This window comes from Hemicordylus capensis, chromosome 3, assembly GCF_027244095.1.
Source record: "Hemicordylus capensis ecotype Gifberg chromosome 3, rHemCap1.1.pri, whole genome shotgun sequence".
Taxonomy (NCBI): Eukaryota; Metazoa; Chordata; class Lepidosauria; order Squamata; family Cordylidae; genus Hemicordylus; species Hemicordylus capensis.
This window is the reverse complement of record NC_069659.1, coordinates 30,617,130-30,639,631: the sequence shown is the minus strand read 5'-3', so window position 1 is coordinate 30,639,631 and position 22,502 is coordinate 30,617,130. Positions and strand designations below refer to the sequence as shown.

The 22,502-nt window shown below is 46.1% G+C and overlaps 1 protein-coding gene across 3 annotated transcripts; it reads left to right on the top strand.

Annotated features, from left to right (window-relative positions):
• The first annotated feature begins 126 nt into the window (after nt 1-126).
• On the top strand, nt 127-21,527 carry LOC128351181 (vitelline membrane outer layer protein 1-like). Of its 3 annotated transcripts, none has more exons than XM_053310431.1 (4): nt 127-149; nt 7,879-8,057; nt 20,054-20,157; nt 21,161-21,527. In XM_053310431.1, the coding sequence occupies exons 2-4, from the start codon at nt 7,899-7,901 to the stop codon at nt 21,453-21,455; spliced, it is 558 nt and encodes a 185-aa protein (XP_053166406.1). In that variant the 5' UTR covers nt 127-149; nt 7,879-7,898; the 3' UTR covers nt 21,456-21,527. The 3 variants fall into 3 exon arrangements, with proteins under 3 accessions (XP_053166406.1, XP_053166405.1, XP_053166407.1); XM_053310430.1 differs by having other exon boundaries at nt 130-149; nt 7,751-8,057; XM_053310432.1 differs by lacking the exons at nt 127-149; nt 7,879-8,057 and adding an exon at nt 15,304-15,391.
• Nucleotides 21,528-22,502: the final 975 nt, after the last annotated feature.

The window sequence follows — 22,502 nt, the reverse complement described above, 5'->3', positions numbered from 1 at the left end:
GAAGAGTGTGACGGAGCTCCTCACAAGAGCTCGGTTTCCCACCTTTTGCTGTCCTGCCCCTGCTCACTGACCTGCCCACATTCATATTTCACTGCCTTGCTCAATGTCTCTCTCATTCTTCCTTGGAGGCGCTTGACTTCGGTGAAACTGTAAGTAGATTTTCCTTGCTTGGTCTCAGGAGTCTGGTGGGGAAGAAGGGAGGGCAAATGTTTATTTTTCAATGTATTATATTTCTACACTGCTGCAAACTTAGGTCTCTGGGCAGTTTAAAATATTTTATTTATTTATTGAGCAAATTTATTGACTGCCTGACTTCCTTAGACTCGAGGCTGTTTACATAAATTAAAACAACAACAAAGACAAGAGAAGAAGTGTGTGTGTGTGGGGGGGGGGAAAGAAAGTGGGGATAGAAAAAGAACCCCCACACACATATTAAAAACTAAATGCCTGGCAAAATAGATAGGACTCAGGAGCTTCTTAAAGGACATAAGAGAGGGAACATTACAAATCTCAGGAGGCAGAGTGTTCCATAAAATAGCACAAAACCAATCAAAGAATTGTGTTGAATGTGGTGACCCAGCTAGAATTTCTTTAGCTCCAAAAGGTTGCCAGACTCAAATGAGGCAGAGCCAGGGGTGGAGGGGAGGATGCAGCCAAGCTGTTCTCCAAAAAAAGGGGTGCGTCAAAAAGGCAGGAGGGGCACACTTCATGAAAATGTCCACTGACTTAGTGGGATTGACCTCAACTTGCCTAACCAGCCGAGGATTATACAGGTGGCCCTCGATATCCGTGGGGGTTCTGTTCTGGCCTACTGCTGTGGATAATGAACAAAACCTTGAGTCAATGGGAAGTAGGGGATTTGGTTCCTTAAGGTTAAAAAGGGGCTAAAAAGGCAGGGAGGAGGCAGAAAGAAGTGAAAAAAAAGTACTGTACCACACTCTCCAATTCTCCAGCTGTCCAGCAATGCCCCCACCTCAAATTTGTCTGATTTTATGTGAAAAATAGCAGGAATTTTTTTCCTAAAGAGCCACAAAAAGGCTCAGACCTGAAAAATGGTCACCAGAACAAAATAACATAAGAAAAGTGCTACTGTATCAGGACCAAGGCCTATCTAGTCCAGCATCCTGCTTCACACAGTGACCCACCAGATACCTCCGGGAAGCCCACATGCAAGAGCTGAGGGCATGCCCTCTCTCTAGGGGTGTGCACAGAACTGGCTGGCCCAGTTCTGAATAGACCGGCCAAGTTCAGTCTGGCCCCCATCAATCTCCCTGCTGGTCTGGTCCAGTCTTGTGGGGGGGTGTTCGCAAATTTGTTTTTTTAAAAATAAAATAAAAATACATGTGGTCCATTCGGGGGGCTTCCTGTGTGTATTCCTGCGAAGGTTCCCCCTCCCCCCACCGGCCTCTGAAATCACTGCCATGGCCAGGTAAAGCAACTCTTTTCAGCCCGTTTGGGTCTCCGTAACTGAGCACAGTGGCCATTTTGGCCATCGTCGCGCATACATTAATGGTCTCTGCGAGGCCTGGCATGGCCCACGGCCTCGCAGAGGTCATTTGCACATGTGCGGTAGCCATTTTGGAAAAAACAAAATGGCGCAGCGCATGCACAAATGACCTCTGTGAGGCTGTAGGCCATGACAGGCCTCGCAGAGGCCATTTACGCATGCACAGCTGCAGCCAAAATGGCCACTGTGTGCAGTTATGGAGGCCTGAATGGGCTGAAAAGAGTTGCTTTACCCAGCTGTGGTGGTGATTTCAGAGGCCGGTGGGGGGGGAGGAACCTTTGTGGACCCCGCTGCGTCCTACAGGAAGCCCCCTGAACGGTTTTATTTTATTTTAATGTTTTTAAAAAATTGATCGTTCCACGGACTTGTCTGGAGGTTCGGTTCCAGTCCTTACGGAACTGGGTTGGGGTTCAGTTCGATCCCGAACCCCCTAACCTCCAGACCGAATCCCCAAACCCCTGAACCTCTGGACTGGTCCACACATCCTTACTAGGGGTGTGCATGGAACCGTCTGGCCCGGTTCAGTTCGGTCTGGCCCCCCCATCGAACTTCCCTGGTCCAGTCTGGTCCCAAATTTTTTGTTTTGTTTTTTTAAAGATTAAATTAGATGCTAAGTACCTTTAGCCCCTTCGGGGGGCTTGCTGAGGCCACTGGTGTGTGTGTGTGTGTGTGTGTTTGTGTGTGTGTCCGTGCGGGTTCCCTCCCCCCCCGCCGGCCTTCCTCATCACCGCTGTGGCTGCAGCCTTTTCGGCCCTTTTGGGCCTCCGTACAAGTGCGCGGCTGCCATTTTGGCGGCCGCTGTGCACGCGCCAATGCCCTCTGTGAGGCCACGGCAGATTGCGGCGGTGATGAGGAACCCCGGCGGTGGGAGAGGGAACCAGCACGCACACACCCCCTCCCGTGGCTTCAGCAAGCCCCCCGAACGGGCTAAAGGTACTTAGCATCTAATTTAACATTTTAAAAAATACACAGACCAGCTGGACCGGACCCCGAACCTCCGGACCGGACTGCTGGACCGCCGGACTGGTCCGCACATCCCTAATCCCTACCTCTCTCCTGTTCTCCTGCAATTGGTATTGGTATATCTCCTGTTTGAGACTGGAGGAGGTCTAAAGCCGCCAGAATAGTAGCCATTGATAGACCTGTTCATGAATTTATCTAACCCCTCCTTAAAGCCTTCCAGGCTGTTGGCTGTCACCATATCTCATGGCAGAGAATTCCATAGGTTGATCATGCATTGTTTGAAAAAGTACTTCCTTTTGCCAGTCCTAAATTTCTTGGCAATCAGTTTCATGGGATGATCCCTGGTTCTAGTGTTATGAGAGAGGGAGGAAAAATTCTCTCTATCAATTTCTCTATGCCATGCATCATTTTATAGACCTCTATCATCTCAGTCTTCTTTTTTCTAAACTGAATAGCCCCAGGCCTTGCTTCGTAAGGAAGGTTCTCTAGGCCCTGATCATCTTGTTTGCCCTCTTCTGCACCTTTTCTATTTCTACAATGTCCTTCTTAAGATACAGAGACTAGAACTACACTACAGTGACCAGAACTGCACGCAGCACTCCAAATGTGGTTGCACCATAGTTTTGTATAAGGGCATTATAATATTAGCAGTTTTATTTTCAGTCCCCTTCCTAATGATTCCTTTCATGTAATTGGCCTTTTTCACAGCTATTACACATTGAGTCGACACTCAATGAGCTTTCCACCAAGACTTGAGGATCTCTCTCCTGGTCAGTCACTGACAGCTCAGATCCCATCAGCGTATACTTGGTTGGGGTTTTTCGTCCCAATATGCATCCCTTCTTTCCTTCCTTCCTTCCTTCCTGCCTTCCTTCTTTTTCTTTATTTTATTTTATTTTATTTTATTTTTATACCGCCCTTCCAAAATGGCTCAGGGTGGTTTACAATTAAAACAAACCATTAAAACAGTAAAGAGCAAAAACAAAAATTAAATACAATATAACAACAATTAACAATTTAAAAACATTTTAAAACAACAATTAAACAATCGCAATAATTAAAAACCCTGAAACCGGGTTAAAATATTAAAACCGATTTAAAAATCTTGGAAAGCCAGGCCAAACAAATACGTTTTAAGGGCTCTCCTGAAGGCTAATAGTGAATTCAAATTACGGATTTCCGCAGAGAGCGCATTCCACAGCCCCGGAGCAGCCATAGAGAAGGTCTGCCTCTGAGTCGCCACCTGACAAGCTGGTGGTAACTGGAGACGAACCTCCTCAGATGACCTTAATGTGCAGTGGGGATCGGGCAGAGGAAGGCGCTCTCTGAGGGAACTCAGGCCTAAGCCATTCAGGGCTTTAAAGGTAATAACCAGGACTTTGTATTTTGCCCAGAAACATATCGGCAGCCCGTGCAATTGTTTGAAAATTGGCTCAATATGGTCTCTCCGGGTTACCCAAGAGATCAATCTGGCTGCCGCATTCTGAACTAATTGAAGTTCCCGAACTATGTACAAAGGCAGCCCCACGTAGAGCACATTGCAATAGTCAAGCTGGGAGGTTACCAACTGATGCAGCACTGTTTTGAGGTCATCCTCTACAAGGAATGGGCGCAGCTGTCAAATAAGCCAAAGCTGATAGAAAGCATTCCTGCCCATGGCCTCCACCTGAGATACTTTATACTTGTTAACATTGAACTGCACTTGTCATTTTGTTGCCCACTCACCCAGTTTGGAGAGATCCTTTTGGAGTTCCTTGCAATCTCTTTTGGATTTCACTACCTTAAATCATTTTGTGTCATCTGCAAATTTGGCCACCTCGTTGCTTACCCCAACTTTTAGATCATTTATGAAAAAGTTAAAGAGCACCAGTCCCAGTACTGATTCCTGGGGGACCCCACTTTTTACTTCCCTCCACTTAGAGAACTGTCCATTTATTCTGATCCTGTTTCCTGTCCTTCAAACAGTTACCAATCTACACATGAACCTGTCCCCTTATCCCATGACTGTGAAGTTTTCTCAAGAGTCTTCAATGAGGAACTTTGTTGAAAGTTTTTTGAAAGTCCAGGTGGTTTCAATTGACATCAGAAGTCATTTCCGGCCACCAAGGAACCATGGATAGATGAATCTAGCCTACTTTTTAAACCACAGATAACAAGGTTGGGTCTACATTGCCTGACCATGAATGTTCAAAACTGTGGGTGACAGGATTGTGGATAACGAGGGCCATCTCTAGTGCTATCCACATGTTAAGTTCAACACTCATACAATCTGTGGTCCAGTGTACACAGGTACAGATCTGTGTGGGTTAGTGTTATGTTGAACACAGATGCAGCTGTACACTTCCTGTCTGAGGGACTTGTACCTACCTTCTACTTTTTAAACAAATGTTTAAATGAATGCCATCCTCAATGCAGGTACAACATAATATGACTGTTTTCATGATCCTATTCAGGTGATCAAATCCACGCTATCCAGGTGAATTGCCCAGCCAGGGAAAGAGAGCTGTGTACCCTCACAGTGGTTAGTTGTGTGTTTGTAAAGATCTAAGTAGGGATTCCTAGATGTTGTTGACTACAACTCTCATAATCCCCGAGCAAAGGCTATTGTAGCTGGGAATGCTAGGAATTGTAGTCAACAACATCTGGGAGTCTCTGTTAGAGGGAACACTGTTGCCAACCCACATTCTGTCTGTTCCCAGCATTTTTATTAAGGGTGAGTGAAAAGCTGTCCTACCCAACTCCCATATGATCACTCTTACTTCCTCCTACCTTGATCCTTGCAAACACATGACTGCCAGTCAGGAGCACATGGTTCTCCTATCCTGGCCAGACATTCCTCCAGCCCTGATTTTAGTTGTGGGAACAGCCCTACGTTATGAATAGTGCTCCTGTCTTGCCCTTAGTCAACCACTTCAGTCGGACTCCCTTCTGGGAAAGGCCAAGCCTAAGATCCAAGTGGTTTTTCTGTTCCCCTAGAACAGGCCTGCTGAACTTAGGCTCCCTCAGCTGTTTTTGAACTACAACTCCCATAATCCCCAGCCACAGTGGCCAATAGCCAGGAATTATGGGAGTTATAGGCCAACATCTGGAGGAGGGCCGAAGTTGAGCAGCCCTGCCCTAGATGGCCTGTACTTATAGGGGGAAAGGCCCCCTCTAGACCATGACACCCCATCCTCCAAAATGGGGTTGCTTCCAACACTATTCCAGATTTTTTTTAAAAAAAACACACAACACCTTAGTGTTATCATTTGTTTTACACATCTTATTTGCAATATGTAATGATCATTTCTCCCCCCGCTTCCTAGACCTGAAATTATTATTAAGGCAAATGGGTCACTAGAAATGTAGACGGTGTTCATATAATGACCAAATTTGCTAGAGCCAGATCACTAAGACATACGGAACAGAACAGGGATTCCCAACCTGTAGTGCTCCAGATGTTGATGAATGACAACTCCCATCATCCTCAATACAATACTGTGGCTGGGGATGATGGAAGTTGTAATTCAGCAACATCTGGAGTACCATAGGGTTGGTAACCCCTGGAACAGAAGATCATTTGGGGAGGGGTTCTAGATCCTGAACGAGAGCCAGCCAAATTCCCAGTCATTCTGAATTAATAACAATTTATTATGTTATCCAGAAATTCATACAACACAACGGGCTAGTTTTCATAATTGCAGCATTGTTAGTAGGATAGAAATCGGAGATTCTGGCGGCAAGCAGAGGCACTCCTATACCTGGATTTTGGGGGGAAAGTCCAGGGCCTCCACACCCCCTGGGCCCCCCCAATCCTCTTTAATCTGTCCTGGGTGGTGTGGTCTGTGCCCTCAAGAACCTATGGGTTAAAAAATGATGCTTATTTTGCATTGGCATGCGGCGGGATTGGGGTGGGGGGTTGCTCCAAAGGACTTTAGTTCCAGGTTCCAAAATTACCTAGGTGCACCTCTGGTGGCAAGCATGCTCCCATGGAGTGTGATGTGTGAACCTAAGATTTTCTTTGCTGATCTCTGTTTGGCAGCACAAAAATCTGACATGAGTCCCGCATGGTCAAGCTGACTTCAGATCCAGATTATGCATCTCAGCTCCATGTCAGGTTAGCGCATTGCCAAACAGAGATTGGCAAAAAATCCTGGGTTTACATGACACGCTCTGTGGGAAATTGCGTGTTAGTTGGATGGGAATAGCCAATTCCCATCCAACTAACATTGCTGCAATTGTGAGAACCAACCTGATATTTATTTATGGTAAGAGAGAATCTGTCCACTACTGTTGCCCTACCTTTCGCTTCGAATTGTAAGGTATTTTCTAGTAGCCAAGTGTGCTTTTCTGTGGACCTTGGAATTGGACAAGCCCACATTTTCCAGCACTTCTGAGATGTTTGTAGGAATCAAATTGTAGTAGGAAAAACCAGTCAGTCAGTTTCTCATATTAACTCAAAGGAATTGCACCTTGAGCCAGTCATCTGGTAGTAAGGATGAACCAACTGTCCCCTTTGGTTTGGATTTGGATGGATGACTGTGAAGCTATTCACACAACCATGAGAAATTGGGCCTGATTTCTCCTGGTCGACTGCTGTGACGGGAGCTTCTTGGCGTCCGGCAGCAAACCACCTAAAGTACCCCTCTCCTTAAACGAGGTTAGCTGAGCTAGCGCTCCACTAACCCTGTTTGGTTGTTCGTGTGCTGCCGCAGCCCGACTCCACACCACACCAACACACAAGGAGACCCCCACCAGGAGGCTGCAAGCAGCCTCCCAGGCTCGGGGGCCTCTCCAGGATGCCCCGTGTGCTCATGCAGAATATCCTGGGATTCCTGAGGGCTGTGTGGCCCAGATCCCTGAAGCCCCCACCAGCTCCGTGATAGAGCTGGCAGCCATGTGGGTGGCTGATTCGGCCATCCAGCTACGAGTGGCTGCTCGTCTGCGTGGAGAGCGGGCTAAGCCTGACAGAAGCTCTTCTCATGGATCATGAGAAGAGCTTCTATATGTGAGCACTGACTGCTGTAGGATCTTCCCCTTAGTGGATGATGCTGTAGCTTAATGGTAGAGCATCAGCTTGTATGCATAAGGCCCAGCTTCACTCCCTGGCATCCCCAGGTAGGGTTAGGAAAGGCTCCTGCCTGAAATGTTGTGAGATGCCCTGAGCAGTAGTGTACTGGAGGGGCAATAAATAAACCTTGGAGAGCCGCTGACAGTCAGTAGAGAGAATTCTGAGCTAGGTGGACCAATGATCTAACTTGATATAAGGTAGCTTCCCATATTCCTATCTTTCCTCTACAGGCAGTGTCTGAAAAGCTCTGTGAAAAAGGATTCAGAGAGATATTGGCTGGAGGAGAAGGGACTTGTTATCTTTACAGTGGTAAAAATTCTCAAAATTGTTATCTTTCAACTATATTTCTACACTGCAGTTTAGAAAAGACTGTCTTCCATGGACTTCTCCATCGGCATCGTGCTCTTCCTGACCTTCGGCTGCATCTCTTCCCGAAAATATAAATCCATGATCTCAGTGAAGAATGGATCTCCTTGGGGGAAATGGGGTCTACCATACTACTGTACTAAAGGTTATGCTCACGCGTTCCAGTTGAAGGTAAAAATCTCCTTCGCTCCTTTTAGGAACCCCAGTGCTGAGCAGAAGTCACAGCTCACTCTCTCTGAACTTGCTTCCTTCTTTTCTTTCTGTACACTCCTCAGAAAATAGTTCTTGAACCCTGAAAGGAAAGCTGAGGAAACAGTAGAGCTTAGTAGGGATGTGCAAAACGATTTGGGTACAAAATGATTTGTACCTGAATCTGGCTGATTCGGGCAATTCGTAGACAAAACAAATCACCCCTGTCCACAGTTGCCCAGATTTGGGTACAAAACAAATCACCCCAGATTCAGACCCCCAAAATTCAGAGATTTGGACCTCCATTTTGTGGCCTAAGTGGGTTGGTTGGTAGTGGCCAATGGGCTGAAGCTACAGTACCAGACCAAATTTCAAAGAAATTGGGCAAAGGGGTGATTTTTATAATTTAATAATACTATTATTACATTAAGATATATGCATAGATAATATGTGTATGTATACACACACACACACACACACACACACACACACACACACACACACACACACTAAACACACACATGCTCCCAGAGGCGTATCTATGGAAAATTGCCCCTAGGGCAAGCACTGAAATTGCGCCCCCTGTCCAAACATCTGACACCCATCTTTCAGATAACTTTACCATAATATTAGCTCAAAAATACAAGTCAAGCTCCTTAATCTTTTAATATTTCAAAAACTATTTAGCAGTGGACATAGCCAGACCAAAAAATGCTGGGAAACTACCAATTTCAGTATGCTGGGGCTGATGAAATACCCAAATACTATGTGGAGGTGTACTTGGAAAACTAAACAGAAGTGCCTGTCTAATTCTCTACTATGCATTGTAGCATCACTATTACATAAGTTTTAAAAATAAATGGAGAATTTGACTTTTCCCAGATACTCTGAAAATAATTAAAGGATATGCAGAGTAAACAGTTAAAATGAGAGAAAGAGAGCAAGAAACTCCCAGTGGGCCTTAATAATAAGGATTTCACACTGATTCAAAGACAAACTCACCATTAATATTATTGACATCACATTTAACTAACTTATCATAAGAAGCAAAGTAAGAGCAAATGAATATAATCCTAGCTCATAAGCTTCAGCTTGGTATTCACAATCCCTGATTCTCTGTACATAGTGCCAATCTGAATATGTGTACAGTGACTTATATTATATTAATGTTTTTAATTTTTTTTAACCTGTAGCCCCTTTGCGGGGCTTCCTAAAGGTCGTGGGGGGGGGTCTGCAAAGTTTCCCCCTCCCCCCGCTGGCCTCTAGGGCCTCACAGGGACCATTTGAGAATGTGCAGTGGCCATTTTTTAAAATAATTTTTTTCCAAAAAAAAGGCAGCTGGAAACAAATGGCTGCCATGCATGCTCAAATGGCCTCTGCAAGACCTGGCATGGTCTAGGGCCTCAGAGAGGCCATTTGAGCATGTGTGGTGGCCATTTTGTTTCCATTGGTCATTTTTTTAAAAAAACAAATAATTTTTAAAAATGGCGCCCCCTTTCAAGTGGTGCCCGGGGAATCTGCCCTCCTTGCCCCACCCTAGATATGCCCCTGCATGCTCCCCAAAAAGAGAGAAAGAAATTTAGCTGGCTTTGAACAAGCAAACCCACCATGTTCATTTTCACAACTCCTCTTTGGTTTTTTTAGCTTACTGACACACAGACACAGACACACACAGAGTGATTAAGTAAGTAATTTAGTAATGAGTGAGTAATTAAGTAATTACTCATTTTAAGGAAGGAGGAAATTTGAAGATATTACTACCGACTGCCATTTCCTATTATAAAGGTAAAATGTGCTGTCAAGTCAATTTTGACTCCTGGTGCCCATAGGGCCCTGTGGTTTTCTTTGGTAGCATACAGAAGGGGTTTACCATTGCCTTCTCCGGTGCAGTATGAGATGATGCCTTTCAGCATCTTCCTATATCGCTGTTACCCGATATAGTATCAGTGGGGATTCGAACCAGCAACCTTCTGCTTGTTAGTCAAGCATTTCCCAACTGTGCCACTTAAGGTGGCATTTCCTATGATAAATGCTCAACAATTTCTAAGTCATGCCAGTTATATTATCCCTTCCTCTTGATTTGTCCAACACTAAATGTCATGAGAAAGATTTCATGGGTTAATACTGATCAATATAAAGCATAATTTGATCTGTAGGAAGCTCTGAAAATTTTATACCCTTCTCATCTATATATATATTTCTCCTAGGTGTGCCCAGGAAAAATGCGTCCTGGCAGCCAAGCTGATTGGCTGGGCTGCGGGGGCGCCTGATTGGTCCTGGCGCACCCAGGAGAATTGCCTGGCTGGGCGGCTGTGGAGGGAAGGCAGCAGGCCAGGCTGCGGCGGCACTCTCGGCCTGGCCGCCCGGCCGCCCGCAGCAACGGCAGCACTCTCGGCCTGGCCACCTGCCTGCGGCGGCACTCTCGGGGTGTGTGGAAGGAGGAGGAGGCGGCAGCATGGTGGTGGTGGTGGGGGGTGAAGCAGAGGGAGCCGGCGGCGGCAGCACGGCTGGCTCTGACCCCAGTCCCCGAGACGGTGGGGAAAAGCTGTGTCCAGCTAGAGACGCAGATGCTCTGTGCCCGGGCCCACTAGTTACAAGGAATTTTACAAATAAACATAACTGCAGATACACTGTATGCAGACTTTTAAAAATCTCTCTCTCTCTCTCTCTCTCTCTCTCTCTCTCTCTCTCTCTCTCTCACACACACACACACACACACACACACACACACACCCTTACGTTAAGCAATTCATGCGTAGCATCTAGAATATCAATATATCAAAAGGACCCCTTAAAGGCTTCCATGTTTAAAATAATTACTAATTTCTTTTCTTTTACAATATGGCAGGGACTAAGCCAATTATTTGAATTACTTTTCTTTAAGATGTTAATTTTTCACCTTAACGTTGGTCAAAATGTTATTATATCTACCTTTGGAACGTTAGCTCTGTTGCATTTCTGCAAACCACATGCTCCTCCCCTGATTTGAAAACTGATGGCGAATGTGAATGAAGGAAACTTTTGTACCTTCATTTGACGTGGAAGCATTTTTTCAGTCTCTGCTCTCAGTCAGTTACCTCACCTGTTGGCCCTCCTGGACTGGTCTGATTCTGTTTTTTTGTTTTTTGTTTTGCAATGGCAAGAGAATCTCCTCTCTCCCCAACAACAAGAAAGAGATACTGAGAGAAAGTCATTCACACCACCATGTCCGTGTGGCTCCATGTTGACATGGAGAAAAAGATTTGGGTGTCATCGGCATACTGATAACACTCTGCACCGAATCTTCTGATGAAACAGCAGCAGAAACAGGAAGGGGACATTTACCAGACAGTTTTCAGAATAATAAAAACAACAAGACTGGATAACACTCATGTTGTTTTTTAAATAGTCCCTAAACTAGCTGAAGCAATACAGAAGACAGTGATTGTAAGCATGTGCAGAGGAGTGTGAAGCTTTGCAGCATGGAGTTGGGGGGCAACTTTGAGGAATAGACTGACTAAACTAGGGGAAGCCACAGGGCATTTTTACTGAGTGGTGTATGTGTGTGTACTCAAAAGAGCACATTTATGCCATGCAGAGAGACATCTAGACCGATTTCAGACTGGCTTTTGGGCGGGCTATGGGGTGGAGACTGCCTTGTCGGACTGATGGACAGAGGCGTAACTGGGGAAAATGGCACCCAGGGCAAGCTCTGCCCCTGAAATTGCACCCCCTGCCCCCCCACATACCTGCGCCCTGGCTGGAGTGTTCGCGACGGTGGCGGGCGGTGGCAGATCGCGCGGCGGTGGCGGGTGGCAGCAGATCACACGGTGGTGGAGGGCGGCGGCAGCAGGAGTGAACGCGGCAGTGGCAGGTGGCAGCAGATTGCACGGTGGTGGGCGGTGGTGGATCGTGTGCCCCTGGGATGGCTTGTGGCGGTGTGGGAGTTAGCACGGCGGTGGCGGTTGGCGGCGGATCACGCGGTGGTGGCGGGCGGTGGGGGGAGTGAGCGCGGCGGTGGTTGATCACCGAGTGCAGAGCAACACCAAGGCCTGCCGTCTGGCCCGGCGTCGCTTCCCAACTGCGAGGCACGCCTGCACAGTTCATTCTATGAACTGCGCAGGCGCGTCTGTGCAGTTGGGAAGTGACGCCGGGCTAGACGGCAGGCCTTGGCGTTGCTCTGCACTTGGCAATCCACCACCCGCCAACGCCGCGCTCACTCCCTCCGCCGCCGCCCGCCACAGCCACCTGCCACCTCCGCGCAATCCGCCGCAGCCTGCCACCACCGCGCTCACTCCCACACCGCCACAAGCCATGGGGCACACGATCCGCCACCACCCGCCACCGCCGTGCGATCCAGGGGGGTATCGGGGGTGTGTGTCATGGCACTTTTTGGTGCCCCACCATGTGACCCACCAAAGTGGTGCCCAGGGCACGTGCCCTGCCTGCCCCCCTATAGTTACGCATCTGCTGATGGATGATCTCCAATTGGGAATTGATAGAGGAAGTATGACTCTGTTTGTCCTTTTGGACCTCTTGGTGGCTTTCGATACTATCGACCATAGTATCCTTCTGGAGCATTTGAGGGGTCTGGGAGTTAGAGGCACTGCTTTGCAGTGGTTCTGCTCATACCTCTTGGGCAGGTTCCAGATGGTGTCCCTTGTAGACTGCTGTTCTTCACAATCTGAACTTTTGTATGGTGTGCCTCAGGGCTCCATATTGTCTCCAATGTTGTTTAACATCTACGTATATGAAGCCTCTGGGAGAGATCATCAGAAGATTTGGCGCAGGGTGTTGTCAGTATGCTGATGACACCCAAAACTCTTTTACCCTGTCAACATCATCAGGAGAAGGCACAACCTCCCTAAATGCCTGCCTGGAGGTGGTGATGGGCTGGATGAGACTGAATCCAGATAAAATGGAGGTACTTATTTGTGGGGTCGGGACACGAGAGATTCTATCTATCTATCTATCTATCTATCTATCTATCTATCTATCTATCTAAAATATGTCTATACCATCCAAAACCTGTGTCTCTGGGTGGTTTACAATTAATATCATTTAAAACATCGAATCAATTAACAATTAATATCATTTTAAACATTGAAATGTTGATCTGACTGTTCTGGATGGGGTCTGTCTGTTCTGGTTGGGGCCACACTTCCCCAGAAGGAACAGGTATGCAATTTGGAGGTGCTTCTGGACACAAACCTTTCCCTGGTATCCCAGGTGGCCAGAAATACCTTCTATCAGCTTTGGTTGATACGCCAGCTGTGTCCGTTTCTTGAGATAAATGACTTCAGAAGAGTAGTACATCTGCTGGTCACCTCCAGACTTGACTACTGCAATGTGTTCTATGTGGGATTGCCTTTGTACCTAGTCTGGAAACTGAAGTTGGTCCAGAATGTGGTAGCCAGGTTGGTCTCTGGGTCATCTCAAAGAGACTGTATCACTTGTATCTTAAAAGTTCCACACTGGTTGCCAATACATTTCCAGGCAAAATACAAGGTCTTGTTTATAGCCTATAAAGTCCTAAACAGCTTGGGCCCTGGGTATTTAAGAGAACGTCTTCTTCGCTATGAACCACATCGCCCATTGAGATCATCAGGAGAGGTTCGTCTGCAATTGCCACCGGCTCGTCTGGTGCCTACTCAGCAACGGGCATTCTCTGTTGCTGCCCTGAGATTTTGGAATGCATTCCTTGCTCAAATAAGAGCCTCTCCATCTCTTACAACTTTAAAAAAAGCAGTCAAGACACATTTGTTCACCCAAGCTTAATTAGATACAGTTTGAATAGTTTTATGGTTTTTAATAGTTTTAGCGGTGTTTTAAATCTTAAATTATTGTAATGTTTTAACCATTTTATTTTTGTATTGTTTTGTTGTAAACCACCCAGAGACTTGCATTTTGGGCAGTATACAAATATGTTAAATAAATAAATAAAAAACAAAAAATATTTTTTTTAATATACATTTTGAAACAAACATTTATTTCAGTAAATTTAAGGAGACTTAACACATAACTTTAATAAAAGAATGTCCAGAATTCCAAAATAATATTTTTATAGAGCCCCACTGGGCATACATCTCTAATAGGATAAAGCATCCAGTTTGTATGAGGTCAGAAATGGCTTCTAAAATCATGATAGTTTGTCCCAAAGTTCAGCCACTAGGAAAATGTTCATTTACCAATGGCTTGAAATTAATCTTTTAAAACGAAGATTCTGGGCAAAATTGTCAATCAAGGCTAACATTTATTTGCATACTTCTGTGGCCTGGAAATTTGAGAGCAATTCTTGCTTGCACTCTTCTTGGGATCTATACCCCCATGACAGCAGTAGGAGATAGGAACAGGCACTCTTGGCTACCACACCAGTGGACATCTCCTACAAGTGTACAGGCCAACTAAGGAACTCTGGGACTTGATCTTGAGACATCATGTTGCATAGGAATGGACACTGATCTCCATCTCTCAAACAGCAAGCCCTAGAGTTTCATTCCACCCCCACCCCCCCAAAGTGATTCATGTAGAGTTCTATGTTGGGCATAATCAGAATGAGTTTCTGCAGTGACAGGAGGAAGCTCCAACAGTCAGAACTCAGACAAAATTCTCTCCTCTCACTGTAGAACTCTGTAGAGTTCTACAGTTGGAGCTCCAACATGCCTGATAGTCCTCCTCCCCTTCATTGCTGGGATTTTGCCATGAACATTGTCTGAGTTCTTCGAGTGGGGCATACTTGTCTGTGTTTGAATATGTCTATGTACTGGCCTGGGGGTGAAGTTACAGTTTTGTTTGTCTGCTTCTTACTATTTTCTGTCTTGAATTCAAACTGAGAGATTCTCCCTCTCTCTGCATAAGAGACTGTTAGTCTGTTTATTGTGTTCTCTCTCTCTCTCTCTCTCTCTCTCTCTCTCATATTTGTATACTACCCACAACTGAAGTCTCTAGGCAGTTTTCTTATCCTGTACTTTTAGTTAGTAGTAAATATCAAACTCTTGTTTCTCAGTTAGAGTTTCTTCCTGTACTATTTATTACTTATCGAGATTAAGTAATTTCTCTGCAGCATTGGGTAATGAGCCCAGTTGTGAAGCAGTAGGTTGTGGGATAACAAAAGAGTTTGTAGGCAAAGAAGCTGGACAAGATGATTACTTTTGCATCTATGGAGAGGCTTCCCACTGTTGAACTGCTCAATGAAATAAACTAGAGAAAATGGTCCTTCAGAGTAAAGATGTTGCTGAATACTTTTGGATTATTTTATATTCTGGAGGAACAAAGAACAACAGAGAATGAAGAGAAATGCTAATGGGATTCTGCATATGGGACACATATCTCTGGCTGTAAGCAATCTGACAAGATTTAAGACCTCTTATAATGTGTAGGTAAAAACAAATTAAACACAAAGATCTTACAACCTCAGGCAAGGTATTAAGAGCACTTGGAAGCCATGCACCATAATAAAAACCAATTGAAACCCTGGGCAAAACATATGTAAGAAAAAACATGAAGAGAGAGTTGCCCAAACAAAGATGTTTGTTTTGGCTGTTGAAGAAAATACAGTAAAGTGCAAGATAAAAGAGACCGTGTATATTGAACAGCTGCAACCACCTATTAATGTTAGGGGGAAATGAAAGAGACAATGAGGTGGTTCCCACGATCGGTGGGAGCCACCTGGGGAGGGTTTGTGGGAAGAGTGGGCTAAGCCTGCTCTTCCCGCAGACGAGCAGACAGTCTACTCTGGGTGGCCACAGCGGCCACCCACACGACTGCCGGCTCCGTCATGGAGCCGGTCGGGGTTGGGGAGTTTGGGGGCTGCGCGGCCCCCGGAAGCTCCAGCATGCCCTGCGTGAGCGTGCAGGGAATGCTGGAGAGAGCCTCAAGCCGGGAGGCTGCTTTTCAACCTCCCAGTCGGGGGTCTCCTCATGAGTAGCCACGACATGGAGCCGCACCGCAGCAACTCACGAGCAGAAAAATGGGGTTTGCGGAGCACTTGCAGAGAATCAGAGCTCTGCAGTACAGAGAATCAGAGCACTGTAAAAGGTGAATCTACAAAAGACGGCAAGTCCAGACAACACTGATAGTGTGGAAGCAATTCAGGTCTGGTGTTGTGCTGCATACGTGACCTGAGAAAAACCCTGCAGAACACAGAGGGACAGGGACAGGTGGGCAGATACAGGAGTGTCTAGGCCAGGCAACAGCAATGTTGCATTACTCTCATTAAGTTTGCTTCTCTGCATGGCAAAAGTAGGTGGGGATGTGCAAGGGATGTGCAAGTCAGCTTGATTCGAATCATGGGTCAAATCGAACTGGCCTGGTTTGGGCACTCTGAGTTTAAACCAGACCGGCTCCGGTTCTAAGAACCAGTTCGTGGGCTGGTTCAAGGATATATTTGTAAAAATGAATCCGGCGAGGATTCTCCTTTCCAAGTAAAGGAGGATTCCCTAACATAAGGGGGCGGGGGAGAGAGAAAGCATCCTTAATACCTTTTATCTTCAGCTGGCGGTGGCAGAGAGTCTCCAGAGGCAGCAGGGGGAGGCAGCGGGGACTCCTCCAAGCCCTCCCGCCAGCTCCTGAATGACAGCCCGGTCTGGTCCCACCCCTTCATTTGGGAGGCCAGTGGGTGGCTTGGAAGAGCCCCTGTCAACACCCCTGACAACCTACGGAGACATTTTGCCACTGTGGCTACTGCCGTGGCCTGAAAATAAAAGGTATTAAGGACCCTTTCACTTGGTCTCCCCACCTCAAATTAAGGAATCCTCCTTTACTTGTAAAGGGAAATCCTCCCTGGATTCCCCTTTACAAGTATACCCCTGAACAAACCAGTTTGGCCCGGTTCATTGGCCAAACGAGACCAGACCTAGTTTGTCCGGACCAGAATTGGACTGAACCAGACAAACAGGTTCCATGCATATCCCTAATGCATGCAAATGTGTTTTGATACAGATGTGAATACACATCCACATCTATGGTCAACAGTTGCTGTGTGTAACCAGTTGCACATGACTAGAGCTAAGATTGCTTTATTCTTTAATTAGCCCATGGAATATCCAGTCCATTTTGACTTGTAAGCCACAGTGCAGTGCTAATCACATTAAAAATGCAAGGGCTGTTCTCATGACCATGATCCATCCTTCCTTCCTTCCTTCCTTCCTTCCTTCCTTCACACATTTCTATACTGCCCCACATGCAAATCCCTGGGCGGTTACAATCTAAAACACAAAGCACAATTAAAACAGTTTAAAATACAGATATAAACATTAAAAAACTATAAACTAAAAGCCTAACTAAACAGATAAGTATTCAGGCCCTTCTTAAAAACCTCCAGAGAAGGAGGGGCTCTAATTTTGTTAGGAAGAGCACTCCAAAGTCCCGGGACAATCCTGGAAAAGGCCCAATTTCAAGTGTCCACCAACTGAACCAGTGGCAACTACAACCAGACCTCCCCAGATCATCTTAATAGGTGGTGGGCTTGATGAAGAAGAAGGTGTTCTCTTAAATAACGTTGAACCAAGCCATTCAGGTCTTTATAGGTAAGAACATAAGAACAGCCCTGCTGGATCAGGCCCAAGGCCCATCTAGTCCAGCATCCTGTTTCACACAGTGGCCCACCAGATGCTGCTCCACAGGCAGGAGTTGAGGGCATACCCTACCTCCTGCTGTTGCTCCCCTGCAACTGGTACTCAGGCATCCTGCCTCTGTGGCTGGAGGTGGCCCACAGCCCTCCGACTAGTAGCTGTTGATATACCTCTTCTCCATGAAATTATCCAAACCCTTCTTAAAGCCATTCAGGTTGTTGGCTGTCACCACATCTTGTGGCAGAGAATTCCACAAGTGGATGATGCCTTGTGTGAAAAAGTACTTCCGTTTGTTGGTCCTAGAGTTCCCGACACTCCATTTATTGGGATGACCCCTGTTTCTAGTGTTATGGGAGAGGGAGAAGGATTTCTCTCTATCCACTTTCTCCACACCATGCATGATTTTATACACCTCTATCATGTCTCCCCGCAGTCTTCTTTTTTCTAAAGTAAACAGCCATAGGTGGTGTAGTCTTGCCTCATAAGAAAGGTGCTCTAGGCCTCTGATAATCTTGGTTGCCCTCTTCTACACCTTTTCCAGTTCAACATGTCCTTTTTTAGATGTGGTGACCAGAACTGTATGCAGTACTCCAAATGTGGTTGCACCATAGTTTTTTATAAGGGCATTATAATATGAACTGTTTTATTTTCAGTCCCCTTCCTAATGATCCCTAGCATGGAATTGGCATTTTTCACAGCTGCTGCACATTGAGTCGACACTTTCAACGAGCTGTCCACCACGACCCCAAGATCCCTCTCTTGGTCAGTCACTGACATTTCAGATCTCATCAGCGTATACTTGAAGCTGGGGTTTTTCATCCCAATTTGCATCACTTTACACTTGCCAACATTGAACCGCATTTGCCACTTTGTCGCCCACTCTCCCAGCTTGGAGAGATCCTTTTGGAGTTCCTCATAATCCGTTTTGGATTTCACTACCTGAAAGAGTTTGGTATCATCTGCAAATTTGGCCACCTCGCTGCTTACCCCTGCTTCTAGATCATTTATGAATCAATTAAAAAGCTCCGGTCCCAGTACAGATCCCTGGGCTGACCCCACTTCTTACTTCCCTCCATTGTGAAAATAACCAGCAATTTGTATCTTGCCTGGAAACTTATTGGCAGCCAATGTCGTTCTTTTAAAATGGGTGTAATATGATTTCTTCGGGTAACCTCAGAGACCAAAAACAGCCAAACACTGAAAATGTATATTAACAAACAATGAACCAATAATTAAATAATCAATAACACTAATGAGCAAAAATCATTAATCCAAGCTAAACAATTCAACAAGAATAATAATATATACAGTAATACTCAAGCCATCTCATGATACATAATGCAAAAATTGCCATCTCATGATACAGAATGCATAGATTTTAGCATATGCAATGACAGAGATTTCCAGAGGAGGTGTGACTGAACAAGGCAAAAATAGGGCTGCTAGATGAAATGGGCAAAGTCCAATCTTGTAATAAAAGTTCCAAATAACAAAAAAGCCGCATCAAACATGGTCTCAACGAGGTGTGGACGTCATCAGTCAGCGAATTAACCCCCTTATGCCCTTTAGGAGAATGCAAACTGAACATATAAGGATGTGGCTGAACAGGGCAAAAGAAAGGGGGGTGCTGGCTTATATGAGAGAGTCTCAATACCATCCACACAGGAGTGAAGGTTTCAGATAACAAACATGCAGATTGCAGAGAACCCGTCGAGCATGGCTTCCATAAATTAGATGTCATGAATCAAAGATAAAGCCCACTGCATGCCCTAATGGAGAAAAACAAACTTCATGGATCAACGTCGAATGGCTCTTCCGGATATTCACCGTTTCACCCACAAAGCTTCATCAGCCTCCTTAACATCATTAATACCGGAACCCCATTCCTCAAGCTTAACACAGTCTTGCAGTATTATCCGGCAAGACTGGTAGCAGCTTCTTCAAGGTTGCAGGCAGGAGTCTCTCTCAGCCCTGTCTTGGAGAAGCCAGGGAGGGAACATGAAACCGTCTGCACTTCCCAGAGCAGCTCCAATCCATCCCCTAAGGGGAATATCTTACAGTGCTCACATGTAGTCACCCATTCAAATGCAAACCAGGGTGGACCCTGCTTAGCAAAGGGGTCAATTCATGCTTGCTCTCATCAGATCAGCTCTCCTCCCCTGGTAGTGGGTCCTGTTGCTGGATAGGAGGGAACACTCCGACCCTGCCTCCGCATAGCACACAATCACTGCTGGCGCTTCTGACCTTCTTTTTAATGGACAGGAAATCAAATATTGGGAGCTCACACAGCTCCCAAACTTAGGTAGGAGCTTTATCCTATTCATAATCATGAGAACTAGCCTACAGAGGCATGCATAAATGTGGGAAATATTGTCGCCTTGTATTGTCCACAGCTTTATCACCTTCTCTTCCTTCCTTCTCCACTAGGTACAAGATTACCAAGGTTATTTTTTGTGGGATGATGATACAGGCCTGAATGGCATCCGTCTGCACTGTACTGATGGCACAACCATTGAATCTACAGTTGGAAAGTGAGTGACTTTTTTGCTTGCTTTTCCTCTTTGACTTTGTTGCATGGAAAGTGGCAGTGGGAGGGGTGAGGCTGAATTCTTTACTGTTATTCCACCTCTGACGTGAAGGAATGACTGGAATAGATACACTTGCTTTTGATTTATTAACAAAATAACATGAGCCTTCCTGGATCAGGCCCAAGCCTATCTAGACCCACATCTTGTTACTCACAGAGGCGGATCTCACGATCAGTGAGACCCGCTTTGCAAGGGTTTGCGGGGAGAGCGGGCTAAGCTCGCTCTCCCCACAGACAATCAGGAAGCCCTGCCTGGGTGGCCAGATCAGCCGCCCACACGACTGCCGGCTCCATTATGGAGCCAGCGGGGGCTTGGGAGTTCAGGGGCCACACAGCCCCTGGGAGTTCCAGCATGCTCTGCGCAAGCACGCAGAGCATGCTGGAGAGACCCCCAGAGCAGGGAGGCTGCTTTTTAGCCTCCCGGTCGGGGGTCTCCTGGTGAGTTGTCGTGGCATGGAGCCGTGCCGCAGGAGCACACAATCCGTTAAACCCATTTAGTTGAGTACTCGCTCCACTAACTTGGGCTAAGGGGGGGGGCTTCTTAAGGGGTTTACACGAGCAGCAAAAATTGGGCTAGGCTCTCCTAGCCCGATTTTTGCTGGTTGTGAGAAGAGCCTAACAGTGGCCCATCAGGTTCCTCTGGAAAGTCCACATGTAGGAGCTAAAGGCATACCCCCACTCCTGCTGTTGATCCCCTGCAATGGGTATCCAGAGGCATCCCACTTCTGAATCTGAAGGTAGCCTATAGTCATCAAGATTAGTAGCCATTGGTGGACCTGTCCTCCAAGAATTTGTCTAAGCGCCTTTTAAAGCCCCCCAAACTGGTGGCCATCACCACATCCTGTGGCAAAAAATTCCACAGATTAATTATGTGCTGCGTGAAGAAGTACTTCCTTTTCTTGGTCCTAAATTTCTCAGGACATCTTCATCATTGTCTTTTTTGGCAGGTGGGGAACTTGGACAGCGATTGATAGTTGCCCCAAAGGCAACCTGCAGCAATTCTCTCTGCAGGTAGAAAAACACCAAGGGATCCATGATGATACAGCAGCCAACAATATCCGCTTCAAATGTGAATTTGGAGTAGTTCTGACCGGTCGTGGACACAATTGGGGGAACTTTGAGGACTGGAGTGAGAGCTGTGCCCCTGGCTTCATATGTGGGATAGTGACTAGGATGGATGATGACCAAGGTATTGGTGACGACACAGCTCTTAATGATGTGAAGTTCTACTGCTGTGACTGAACCACAAGAGACTCAGTCTCTTACAACACAGCTGCCTGTGTTCTAAAATATGAATCTCAATGACAATTAAATCTTGAACTAAGAGTTGTCTGTGTCTTTTAAAAAATCTCAGTTGCTTAACACTCTATGGTGTTATTTTTATAACCAGGCGGGTGGCCAACTCATCTTCCCCCAGATGACCAAGTGAATGTTGCTGCACTGCGCCAAGCAGTGTGAATCTCCAGAGGCCAGGACATGTCATCTCGGCCTCCGGGAATCCGGCCTCTGGAAACCACTGCAATGAGGGTGGTTCATTGGGGGATTCCCCCACCAGACAGTCACTCTAGGCACCTGTCTCTGAGTCTCCTTGGGCTGTGTGCAGCACTAGGAGACACACACGTTCCCAGCAGCTGAGTTCTTACATCCTTAACCTTGGTTAAGAGCCAGACTCTGAAGTGGGGTTAGGCAGAGTGGGAGCACTGGGATCTACATGGATATAGATCTACATGCATTCCACATTGATCAGCCTAACCCAGGCTAGGAGCTCATGAAAAGTAAACAGCCTCCATGTATCACTTCTGGATGGGTAGTCAACAAAAGTTTAAAAAGTTAACAATGGGAAAAACTATGCAGTGGTTGGTGAATGGACATGGAGATATACTGGTGAGTCATGCTCTTCAAAATCCTTATGCTGCCTCTAACATCTGGCCAGGTACTGTTCCATCACTCGTATCTATTTAGAGTTGACATACAATTTTGAAATGTGTTGTATTCTATCCAGTATCTTCTAAGCTTTTTTGTTTAGAAGTTTGTTCCAGTGGGGATTTTTCAGAGAGTATAGCGGGTGGAGTCAGAAAGGGAAAGGGAGGTAAAGGAGAAGATGGAGTTGTTTGAGCCTGCAAAGCGTGTGAGCCTGCAAATCTTGTGAATGTTCCTGCAAATTCATTTCATTGCATTACTGGGCCTACATTTACATTCCTGAACTGCTGCATTCTACGATTGCTGCTGCTGATTGTTTCTCCATCTTCCTGACCTGCACAACCCCTGAATGTAATTTTTCCTTCTTAA

Bases quoted from the DNA above. Each gene is read 5' to 3' on its own strand.
- LOC128351181 (XM_053310431.1), top strand. From the start codon at position 7,899: ATGGACTTCTCCATCGGCATCGTGCTCTTCCTGACCTTCGGCTGCATC. The intron at 8,058-20,053 runs GTAAAAATCTCC...CTTCTCCACTAG, and splicing joins CTCACGCGTTCCAGTTGAAG to GTACAAGATTACCAAGGTTA. The intron at 20,158-21,160 runs GTGAGTGACTTT...CTTTTTTGGCAG, and splicing joins ATTGAATCTACAGTTGGAAA to GTGGGGAACTTGGACAGCGA.